Source organism: Saccoglossus kowalevskii, chromosome 11 (genome assembly GCF_978046115.1).
Source record: "Saccoglossus kowalevskii chromosome 11, keSacKowa6.1, whole genome shotgun sequence".
NCBI classification, from domain to species: Eukaryota; Metazoa; Hemichordata; class Enteropneusta; family Harrimaniidae; genus Saccoglossus; species Saccoglossus kowalevskii.
In genome coordinates this window covers 12282084-12295073 of record NC_140651.1, presented here as the reverse complement: position 1 = coordinate 12295073, position 12990 = coordinate 12282084, and the positions used below count along the sequence as shown (strand labels likewise).

Below are 12990 nucleotides of genomic sequence, written 5' to 3'. Positions count from 1 at the left end.
CGAGGGCCTACATCGGTTGTTAGATAAACAATGTACATAAAAACAACTGTAATACGCAAGTTGTAAATTTGACTTCGCAAGAGTACTACACAAAATTAAAAAAAAAAAACTTGAAATGTACCCAAGTATGTCTACTTTGTTGTCGGAATATGGGTGTCCCCATACTACTTTCAAAACCAAATTGTTATAAACATTGCAATGGCAGCATTTTTTTGTCAAATAATGAAAACCTGTAATGCAACTGTGGGGGTGAAGACCCCGGGGTGAAGACATGCCTCATAGTTATGCGTAATGATGCGGTGGAACCGACCACATGTCGTGTTTGAAAGGTACATTATATTGTTCTGAATATTTGTTAAAAACAGGGTGTCACATAATTAACCCACTGATCAAAAATATGTGAATCGACAGCTCTTCATATTCCATTCGTAGGTAGTTGTCAGTTAAACTTTACCGATAGAGGTCACCACAGTGGCAAACTGGCAAACTGGCAAACAAATGTGTTGTCAATCTAACGAGTACGTCCAAACATGTCATTAACACACCATTCACTGTATGCTCGTTTGATTGCTCAGCAATGACAAGTTCACGCCCGAACTTCCTTTCCAAACATTACTTTTAGATAACAGAGAACAGCTTTACACCGTTTTTACCTATTATAGTTATTTACGTGACCGTGGCCGCGACAATAGTGTTTCCCAAATATGTATATATATATATGTATATGTATATGTATGTCATAGATGCATATGCGATCAGGAACGCGTTTCAAGCATCAGTGTTACGGGCTAAAAACAGTAATAAATTAAGCATATTCACAGACCCATAAATTATTTGAACCATGACTCTTGAGGTAAACAACGAGCAACAGAAAAACAAATCACCCCAGTGACTATCTAGAGTGCAAGACCACTGGCACGGCAAAATTGATGGCGCAATGCTACTTGTCGAGGTGTTGAATATTAAGTAATATGCTACCACAACTGGGGGCGAAGTCCAAACGGCATTGTGAGAGCAAACACGCAGGGTGACGTGAGCTTCTTGTAACGCTACGCTCGGTTATATGAACGAGTCCGGAGAGTCGACCGTGCCTCTAATAACAATGAAGTAGATAAAGGGGCATTGTGTTTTTTTTTTAACGTGTCACTGCATAAAAAGGCTGTGTTGTGCGTACGGTTCGGTCGGGTCACGTGACAATTGATTGAACTGGGTTCATGCATAAGCAACGAGTGTATTGGAAACGTAGTCAGTCGGACGTTGCCTGCTGTATACGAACGAGGAGTGCTGTGTTGTTAGTGACCGTGTGTGTGCATGGCCGCTATACAGGCGCTCTTTTCAACAACCAACGCTGACCAAGTAGGTCACCTTCAAAGGACATACCGAACAGTTACGAATTTAAAGGTGAGTAGCTTACCTCCAAAAAACTGCTCCGATTGACGGAGCTTTAAATATTTATCCGAGACGGCTCGTGTGACGGTATATGTTTGGCTCGTCAGTGTTATGTATGTGTGTTCAACACCTGTTGACGACAGACCTATCGAACGCGCGTTATCGCCTTATATTTCCATAATATGTAACTGATACACCATGGCAGAGTCACTGTCAAATTTCGGGCGGGGGGGGGCTCCCTACGACGGAGTGACTGACTGCCTTGGTGTAACCTTAACGCGCCCATGCCCTGTTCACAGTGAATTTGTTCGGTCACTACCGAATTAAAATTCCTGTATGGATTCCGTCACCAATGGAGTTCGTACACTCCAGGTGATAATAACCACTTCTGAACTATTAAAAAAATATGCCCAGAACTCACTGAATAAAACGTACGCCGCATTGTGGTTCCAGTCGCTAGTCGTCTTATAATTGCAAAAACTGCAGGGCAATTATCGTCTTGGAGCAGCTCCAATATTTTTAACACTTCGTTTAATTGTTGGCAAACAAAAGCATCTTTTACTAAAGGCGCCGTTATACACAAATACAGCACGGATACCATTGAGGTGAGCTCAATGCACACAGGGCTCGATTAAAAGCCCGTGCCACATGAAAAGCTCGATAAAATACCATATACTTTTATTTCAGGGCACGCATACTCAAGACGACAAGAGAACGCCACAGCGCGTGAAATGCAAAGCAACACAACGCGCTCGAGAAACACATTCATCAAAATTCGTTCCCAAACCGAGAGATTACTTGCTAACGGAAGCGTTATACAACTAAACACAGATTAGGCATTATTGAATTAATTCCTATATCTGAGTCGGGATAAAACAGCCCTAACCTCAAAATGATTAATAATAATAATCCCTTCTAATTTATTTTCGACTTCCAATTCAAATTACAATATTAATGTAATTTCTTGTATATTATATCTGAATAAAAAAATACATTATTTAAAACTAAAGTGGACGAAGATTGGACAATTGTTCAATAAGCTACCTTATTGTGGGTTGAAAACGACACCGCCGTGCGATAAATCGACCATATCTAAAGAGAAAGGGCAGCATGGACTAAGTTACTTATATCATAAATTAATTCCCATTATATTTAGATAATTATTCTATGTACATCCAACATATTTTATTTTCGTTCAGTTTGTGGCTACGTGATATTGTGACATGTTGAAAATAGATCGTGGAAAAAAATGTTAAATAAATATGATTGATATCATTGTACGTATTTTATTTATTTGGTACATATGATATTACATGGTGACTTGGTCGGTGTGTAGAATGGGGAAAGTTTGCCAGAGTCACGGTGCTGTGTTCAGAAACGGAGCCTCACTTACAAATGCGCCGCGTTTAATTAGTTTGCCATTGAATATTGAATTACCAGCGGATTGCGTGATACATATGACGTAATTAATATGACGGAAAACATGAGATGTAAAAATATGAAAACCATATTTTAACAATGATTGGTCCAACGGGGTTCAGTTTTCTGTTGACACTTGCATTTTCTTAACGCTTTTTAACGTACCAAGTCATTAATATTAATTAAATACCAAGTGTTCATTACAATTTACTATTTCCCAACATAGAAAGAATGTTAATTTCGCATAAGTTGAAAATGTAAGCATAACAATATGTGTGTTTAACCAGGAAGTGCCGCCATCTGTATGCTACGATCATATTACAATTCGTATGCGTCACAGGCACGGGGAAACATCTATATAATATTTATTCTGAAACAAATTCAGGGAGCGGCATGCTTGTATTTTATAGTGTTTATTAAATACAATACCGGAAATGCCATCTTTAGATTTGGGATGGGATTTTAGCCAAAAAACCAGCTTATTTTAAAATAGCGAACTGATATTTGGAGTCAGTACTACCTACCAGTACTACCTGTTGCTATTTTTGAAGGACTTTTCATTTTTGTTTGTTTGTTTGTTTGTTTTTAATTGTGGGTACTTGACTTATTGTTTCTATGGTAACATATCCCTTTTTTCAAGTTGTATACGCTGTCGTATAAGACGGGAGTTCAATAGCAGTACTGTGGTGCGTTTCGTTCTAGCGGGTTTGATGTTGCAGGGATATCCGCTAGATGTGTTTAATTGACTGGTTTGCGAAAAAAAAAAAAACGTATTCGGTAGGTTTTAATTCAGTGCAAGTTATTATCAGGAAAATAAGTGAAAATACAACCTAGTGAATAGTTAAGTCCTATACAGATTATGTCCTGCACAAGGGCTCGTCAGTTTAGCTTGGCTTTGGGTTAGTTCGGCGCCACTCATACCACAATTAAATTTGTTTCTTTCTCTTTGTGACAGTAAAGCGAATCAATCAAATGAAATGAACAATGTTTGATGTTGTTTCCAGCTTCGTGTCATTTAAATGAGGGTCATCAGAGGTTAAGTCGACACTAACAGCTTGGCTTGGGATACTCGTGCAACATAAAACAAACTGACTGAGTATGGCTACCTTTACGGAATGTCTTAAAAGTTATATTGCCTTGGTGGGTAAGAAATTGTTGCCATGTGACTATTGTTATGCAAATTTTAAAGTATAGCCACGTGACAACAATTCTTAATAATGACGCGTAGCCGAATGCACGTTACGATACCCCGACGACACTCGAGCTTAATTCATGAACACACATGCGTTATTCAAGAAGTATGTAAGACCGGTTTCGATTTTCACCGCAAATCACTCACTAATAAGATACGATGAAATCCATCCAGAGTCACGGGTAATGGCTTCACATGATACCGGTAGCACATCTCTAGTGCGTGGTGTGCCTACAAATGAATTGATATGCTCACGGAGACCGGCTGGCAACAGTTTGGCATTTTGACAGATTCATAAATCTTCGTCAAAGCCTACGTGCTCTTTATTGGCGACGGCCACATTCCCGTGACACCACCGGCGACACACCAATGAAAATACATTTTTTTACCGATGTGTAGTTGTGTGCTCTATGGGAGTTGGAAAAGCTTTGCCGTGATGATTCACGTACAGCTTGAACTTTCGAGTCAACGCGAAGCGACTTACAAGATTGTACCAGATTAATTAGTTAGGCCAATCAGAGAGCGGCTTGTTTTTTTACCATTTTCTCGACGTATTAAATCCAGCCTTGTATATACGCGTGGACACATTCTGTCGGCACTAATCATTGACTACTAGTATACGTTTGTTTAAAATGAAGTCATGTCACAAGCTAATACTGGTTATGCGATTCGGTGGCCAGCTAAAATATTTGCGCTAAAGACCCTGACGGATAGCCTCTGTATGATGGACGTACTCACAGTGAAACTAACAAAGTATTAGTTCATCCGGTTTCTTTGTAACAAAAAAAGAAAAAAAGCAATAAAAAAAAGCGCTTTTCAAAATATTTTCAGACTCTGGTGCGTAGGAATCCAAATCTATAATCCACCCTTGAGCGATTTTATTCATAAACGATATACTGAAAGCAGCATAATAAATAAAGCATAATGCGATCTACGAAAAGCTATTTACTAGTATGGCGAGCAATATCCATATAATGAGCGATTATATTTTCAATGTCAATGAATTAAAACACGCTATTTTTCATGTATATTAGCTGGGATCAATATTAAAGTAGGGCGACTTGTAAAAGTCTCGATATAATGCTATAAGTAGCATGGAATGCAAACTCAGTGAATGAGAGTGCGGATGCAGAGCAATGGAAAACGCTGAGTGTGTTTTATTGACGATCGATGGATGGTTAGACAAATACCAATCTGGCACGATTTAGATGTGCGGTGTTTGAACTAGATAGCAAGCAAAATGTCATTATTTTGAAATGTAAAACCAAATGCACATATACCAGTACAGAAAAAGACCCTTGATCAGATCGGGATGTAATGAATTGTCATTGGTCATGTTAAGTAACGGTAACGTTGACACCCGTCCTGACCTCTTCATTTCGATGTTTCGTTATATCCAGCGATTGACTCGTTCGGTATTACACGGCAATGTTTTTGACTGAAGGCACCCCGGCCGCCGGTCACCTTTGCCATACATACCTACCACTCGGGACTCATAGGCCGCATGAAGTCCTCATGTGAACTTGAAACACCTTGGATTTGGCCATGATCTGAGTTGAGTTTATGTGAAGAAAACATGGTCACCGTGGTAACATTATGTTTATTAATGTAATACACGTGACAGTAACAGTGCTACACGCAACGAACTCCCCTAACCATCGATTCATAGCACCCGTTCTTTTATGTCACGTGATTTTGTGGCATTTACTCGGTGTCGATCGTCATGGCAACAATACATCCATCAAGATGATTCTTATTTTCTTATATCACTAAAAACAGATACAATCGATACGGATCAGCTATGTACCCTGGTCACCATGGCACCAGTTGCTATCAAGTACCACGCGACAAAGTGATTATGACCGGATTATGTTGAACCACGTGACTTCTGTGTAAAAAGTCACACAAGGTTACCTCGTTAACGCTGAACATCCGCGCTGTCCCCGGTACCCAATTTGTTTTCTCGAACTGCCCCAGTTGCGTCACATAGTAGTTTCAGACGTGTAAATTCATATAAGGGTACATTTTAAGGTAGCGAGAAAGGAAAAAATCTTTTTTTCCAATATTATTTTTTTGCAGCCGAAAATTCTTATAGCTAAGTAAAAAATCTAAATTTCCTTAGAATATTACTCAAATTGGTGTTTGAAATATATCCAAACAAACGAGCACTTCTATGTTTTTGCGTTATGCTTGGCTTTGTGGAGGCTTAGATGAAGTGTACATTTTATTGTTAAACAAATAACTAGCTAGTATGTAAATGTGTTCCTCCATGTCAATATGTGAAAAACAGAGGTTTTGAATGAGATAACAGAATAACAGAGAAAGAATTCTTTATTCACAAATTTCATAACACCCTTCTCGCTACCTTACAGCGCGATGGTCGTCGCGCAGCGCGTGTTCGAATTTCATGTAAATAAACAATGTATTTTACACGCGTTGTATACGTCGCTATGAGTCCCATATCGAACAGAACGCGGCACGACGACTGCTGCCCTTTAAACACCCACACAGTTTTATTCGACCAAAAACGTTGACCCTCCCCTAAAATATCGGACTGGTTAAGTTAAAACAGTTAAACCAAATACCAAATAACGGCGGCCATTTTTAACACATGGTATACGGTGTGGAAATTCCTAGCAAATATGCTCGACGTATAGGGCGAGCAAATAATCGTGTAGTCAATTTCAACATTTAGTTTCAAAAAAATAGGTTAACATCAATTCATTGGTCTATGTACTTTTATTCAAAAGATAGTTTTATGAATAACTGATAAATACCTTCCCTTATACACTAATTTAGACATGAAATATATTCAGAACTCTTTTTTAAACGATTTTATCACGCATTATGTGTTTTTATAAGTTTCTACTTTACGCTCTGGAGCATGAATAAAATCAATAGGCAATGACCTAATAAACTATATAACTAGACCCCTTGTATGTACTAGTGTGTCGACTTGTAGACATTTAATTTAACATATTCAGTTTAATTTCATTTATTGGATGTCGATGCATCAACTCTATTGAAACAAACTCCCCCGCAGAGCTCCCCAAGGAAATTACCGTGTCCTTTCTTCTCGTCAACTTATTACATTGTACAAGGCAATAAATATCACCATGGTGAATTTTTTGATCATTTCAAGGACGTTTAAACAGCCTTTAAATTTTTCTTTTTTCATTGATATGTGCGCGTCGTGCATCAGCGAAACCAGGATAACCTAGGTGCCGTAAAGAGGTTGCGGTTTTACGACCGTGACGATTGGAGGTAATGGATTACTAATAATAAAAACATTATTTTGATATTCTTGAAATTTGCTAGATCTCGCTTCGAGATTATAATTTTGAAAATCAACAAGTGCAAGTTGGTTTGGTAAAATCGGTCACGTGACCGTATAACATCATGGGACGACTGTATGTGAAAAGACCATCATGTATGATATGACGTACAGCTCGGAAAAGTAATGCTAGGAAAAACAGTCCGTCAGCGGAAGCAGAATACGAATAACGCGGCGACGATTGAAAACTTTTATATTCTGCATTTCCCACACCACTCCCAAATACACACAATAAAATAAAACAGCTCAAGTTGTTTATTAATCATGCAAAGGTGTCTATTTTAACGAGCTTCCTGATACAAACAATGGCATCAAACGATGACCCGCCATTTAATATAATCCCACTATTATCACACTGTATAGAATACCTACTCGTATACCAGGTTATTATAATAACCTTTGTATAGAAATCAATGTGATGACTGTGAGACTGAACAATCCACCTAGAGACGACGACAGTTCACAGGATAGGGCGGGCTACACACGTGATATTACGCTGATATATTGGTTTTGTGTACTAGTATTTAGTTTAAAAAGCAGCTTATACTACCGTTTATACAATCAATTATCTAATTATCGTTGATTCAGATCTTAAATTCGGGACTTTTCATTTGTTTTTCAAATTAAGGATTAATATTATTATTTAGAAAATTAACCTTAAACAGGTTAAGATAATACATCACCAGTTTAGCGCGATTTCGTGTATACACCATTTCAGAATAGTTTTCCTTCCTATTTATTATGATTGTAAATAGACCGATTGATTTAATTCAATTCTTGCCAATAAAAAAAGGACCGTGAGTGAAAACGTCAATTTTGCCGTACGCAATAAAATCATGACAATGTGTCGAGAACAATACGTCATAAGATAAGATGCTCTTTCAGTACAGAGAACGGTACCAAACATATTTGTGTTTATTGAGGCGGAGCTGTGGCAACAACCACACCACTAGCTGTGAGCCTGGTGTTCGGTGGTTGAAGTCTCAACTGGAAACAAATTCTCCATAGACGATAACATTTGAAAAGCAGGTTTATATTACGCATATGATCAATGAGTCCCGAGACCAAAATGTTACAGGGAAAAACAGCTCAGTTTGACAATAGAATAGTGACACTGTCAATTTTTAATTAAAAGAAGTAAAATAAAGTAGTCACGATGCTTAGTCATAGCATGAACAAAGGAGGTCAGAGAAACTGAAGTCCCACTAGTCGTCGTCCGGTGTTGATAAACACGCACCATCGTTTGCCAACAGATCCCTTTTTATACAATATTATACCAGCTGCACAGTCACTTGGGGGCTGAAAATAAATAAATACTAATTTTTATATACGTATAGCGGATGATTTTTTTTTTTAAATTAGTATTTATTGATTTTCAGCCCCAAGTGACTGTGACCAGCTGTACCCTTAATAAGCTAAGCTGTCCAATCATTGTTTCAGCAAACAAAACAAAATGTTCTACTCTGTTCGTGTTGCACTGTCGAGCTGAATCGATTTCCGCTGTAAGAAGTTGAAATTAGTCGACACTAGTTGCATTAAACAGTTTCGTCACGATTCTCATATGTGCACAATACATTACAGTTTGGAAGTCAAGCGTGGTACCCAAATCCTATAAAAGAATGACACGAAGTGTCGATATCGTTTTGATCTGTAGTCGTCCGTCAATGAAATATTATGTATTTGAAATAGTATACTATATTTCAAATGACGAACGACTAGACGACTAAATACAGTGGTCAGCGACAATGCCTTCACCCAAATACTCCATATTGACTTCACAGAAGCACTTCATCACTAGAGGGCGCGACTTTTAGGAATAATGTATTGTAGTGTTTTGTACGACACGAAATCGATAACGGTACACTCAGTGTGGTAGTGTTCCAAATGATCTCAGTCTTTTGAATACCGATCTGCACTAATTAAAGTCTTTCAAAAATCCGATGAAAATAGGGAACGATGTTGAATTGATTCGGTTGACAAAAAAACACCATCTTCGGTTGTTCAGTATTTGGACAGATCTTTTGATACAGAGTAGAATGAGCGGTAACAATAAGTAATATGTTTGTAGAGTCCGGAATCTGCATCCTGAAGTGTGATATACACGTCTAATGAGCCATGAACTCCGACGAACAGCAATTTAAATTAGGTAGACATGTCACGTGACACATCAGGTTATGAAAATCAAATTCAATGTCCATGTCCGTATAATGGCGCTGGAGCAAAATATTCATCTCCGCAGAATACATAACTGTTCGTTCCCATTGCCCACTAGATTATCTCACAAAGGAAAATCCGAGAACAGTTTTCACTTTGAATGACGTTGTTTCGACCTATATACGTAATTTTTAAGAAACTTGTCACCATATAATACTTTGGACTGTGCACAACATTCGCGAATAAAACAAGCAACAGACTTTTAATGAGTTCGACCTTGTATGTACACATTGTCAAGGAAAACGCTTCAAAACAATTAAAAAATCCGCCACCGCGTTCATAAAATGACTCATTACCGATGTGCTCGTAACTACACAGTTTTTAAACAATCGCCAATATTGTAGAGCTACTAGTATTTAATTCATCTCTTTAAAATGAGTGACTATATATCCATTTTAATAAGGTGCGTGCTAAATAAACGCATGAGTTAACACGTGATTGATAGGTCGTTCTATTAATATAACGTTCACCACGGCATCCCGCCGTTCAAGTGTTAACACTTTTGTAAATTGTATTGGAGACCAACGCATAATTCCGCAAGCGTACCTCTTCGCGCTTGCCTCGGTCAATTTAACACCGTTTTGTATTGTGTTCTTTTAGGCTGCGTGTGTTACCGTGACTGGTGAAGGGATGGTGTGACTCTGAAGAAGAAAAGTACTCCACAACTTCACACTGAAAGAGGAACTTGTAAACATGCAACCGACTGGGTGTACGGCGAACGACGAACGTGGTAAGCGAGACACGGGGATTCCGGAGGAAGCCAACAACGGCGAGTTGACGCCAGATGATCAATCAATGAGCGATGATACGATACAGCAGTATGAGAGGGAGAACGGTTACTATGGCGATCAGTATGATGCGGATGATGAGGAAGACACTTTCTCTGAGCATGAACATGATACGCTGATGGAGAAATACCAAAACCTCTTCGACGAAAAGCCGCCATTTCAGATCAAGAGCATCATGGTTACGGAAACGAATTACATCGGCGATGGCGAGTGCGTGATTGAGAGTTTTGATCACGTGGATGTTGACGTCATGCTAGTCCTGGACAATATAGCCATAAAGGATGAAGAAAAAGACGCGTTTCAGGAAGTGAGCCAGGATATTCCCGGGTTTGCATGCGTGCAGTTGCGGAGAGAAATGGTGGCTATGTGGAAACATTTTGAACTTTACTTGACGGAAGGTGACTTTGATGGATTTTACATGTCGGCGCGAAAGATGCAGAAGCAGGTGTTTGAATCGCATCGCAAGCTGTTCTCTAACTCTGTGCTGGATCAGGAAACGTTGTCTTCTTTCATAGCCAGCCACGCCGGATTTAGAATGCCCGATGAGAACATGGAGGCTCGAGCCGATTTAGTCATCAGTATACCCTGCGACGGGTGGCCATCTTGCGCCGAGAAATGGTTCGGCCGACCGCGTAACTGGCCATCGCGGCGAACAGCAGAGCGCATGCGACGAGTTGGATACCATCTAACGGCGAGGTCATTGAACCCGGAATGTGATAGACATGGGATTCTTTTCCGCATCTCCATGGCTCAAGTGGAGAAAGAACTGATGCGGTTATTGACGGACAAACACATGTTTATTTATCAGTGTTTAAAATCAGTTATGCGTAAAATAACGGACGAGTACCCAGCGATACGCCCAGCACTTCACCCGTATCATTTGAAGACTGTTATGTTGTGGGCGTGTGAGAAACACCGGGGAATCTACTGGCAGGACACCCCTGGGGCGGTATGCGTTCTTCATCTTATAGACGACTTGATGAATTGTCTGCTGAAAGGGTTTTGTCCAAATTTCTTCATGCCACAGTATAACCAATACAGTCACGTAAACAAAACGTGTCGTCTCGAAGCAGCGAGGAAGATTCAACTTTTCCGTCAGCGACCGGAAATATTACGCGAATGCCTGACAAGGTTTGGATTTCTAGACGCGGAAAACGTGGACCAGATTGTAGACACTCGGCGGCATAAAGCTACTCTTAAGTTGTCTGAGTTTCTGGTCTCGTTGGACCCCCTCCTCTTTTCCGAGAGTTCGACCGGGTCTGAGTTTACAACGGAAAGCACCGAACGACTTGATGATGAGGTATTCGAGAAACCACCTGTTGAGCACGTTCCGGGGAGTCAGAAAGAAATAGAGCCAACGCAGATGATGGAGAAATCACAGTTGTCACAGCAATCGCCTCTAAATCCCCGCCATGCTGTTCCACACCGACCCGTGTCAAGCTACAGCTCTCGCAGTTTTCTCTCGCAGACTGAGAGTGTGGGAACGAGAGACGAATGGACGATGATCTGCAGGACTTTCAACCCGCACAAGAAACAACAGATGAGACTTCACCGACCGACGACGACCGCACGAATTTTTCACACTCCAACGAAAGAGCAAATCTTCGAAAGGTTGCGGAAAGAACTTCATCGAAACACAACGGTGAAACTCGGCAAAAAACCAAGTAAGTTTACCAACCCTGATACTACAGAACTGTACGATTTGGAAAAGTCTTTATCGTTTCAAGACAAGCTTAACGAATCGACCTCAACGCTACGAAGTTTCTCGGCCAACAACAGAGGGCAGCAGCAGAGCCGTTGCAGTACTGTATCTGCGCCATCACGCCTCGACCCAGTTACAGGGAAGATCACGTTTCCAAGTCTCCGACCCCAATCCGCGCCGGCTTTGACGCGATGGTCACGCGTTCTGATTAACGGGACGTACAGTATCAATAGGTCGCCGCTGTTGATCTCTGACACACCGGTATCTGGTATGGATCACGGTTTTGTAATAAATAAAGAGAACGGTTGGTGAGCTGTGGACAGCTTGTAAAAAAATGAATGGTTCTAAGATCCAACTCACAGTACTATTTCCTCAAATAATTTACCTCGATGGCGAGAACACAATCAATTATATTTTTAATATCGTCAGGCAGTATAAAATATTAAACTATGACAAAATGCATATCACGAATTTTCAAGGTTTTGGCAATGTGCAATGCCGGGATAATCTGGTACACGCTGAAAACGGCTTAGATTATTTTGTCTTATTGCTCGGGAGTTACCTATGTCAAAAGTTATCTTTGTAGTTTCGGTAGTTTGATCATGACAGTTTCCGATTGCATTCAAACATTTTCGCCATCAGAGCTTTATTTTCACTTCGGAACTCATTAGTGCCGTAAATAAGACATTTTGATAACACGACTGTGGGCACTTGCAGACTCGGTTTGCAGAAAATGTCGAGATTTTAATGTGATAAAATACATAAGGTGCGTTTAGAAAATAATCATGCGTTTGTTTTAATATAGCTTGTATTCCAAACAAAGACGAATACTGAGTGAAAAAAAAAAAAAAACAATCCGAAAGCAATATGCGATACGCCTGTCTGTCCGCCTGTCCGCCTGCCTGCTGCCTGCCTGCTCGTCCGTCCGTCCGTCTGTCTGTCTGTCTGTCTG

At 39.9% G+C, this 12990-nt stretch overlaps 1 protein-coding gene across 1 annotated transcript; it reads left to right on the top strand.

Annotated features, from left to right (window-relative positions):
• Positions 1-1251: 1251 nt before the first annotated feature.
• LOC102805480 (uncharacterized) lies at positions 1252-12482 on the top strand. The gene is made up of 2 exons (XM_006821107.3): positions 1252-1401; positions 10149-12482. Exon 2 carries the CDS (start codon positions 10242-10244, stop codon positions 12348-12350), a length of 2109 nt encoding a protein of 702 aa, XP_006821170.1. The 5' UTR covers positions 1252-1401; positions 10149-10241; the 3' UTR covers positions 12351-12482.
• The last annotated feature ends 508 nt before the right edge of the window (positions 12483-12990 follow it).

Bases quoted from the DNA above. Each gene is read 5' to 3' on its own strand.
- LOC102805480 (XM_006821107.3), top strand. From the start codon at position 10,242: ATGCAACCGACTGGGTGTACGGCGAACGACGAACGTGGTAAGCGAGAC.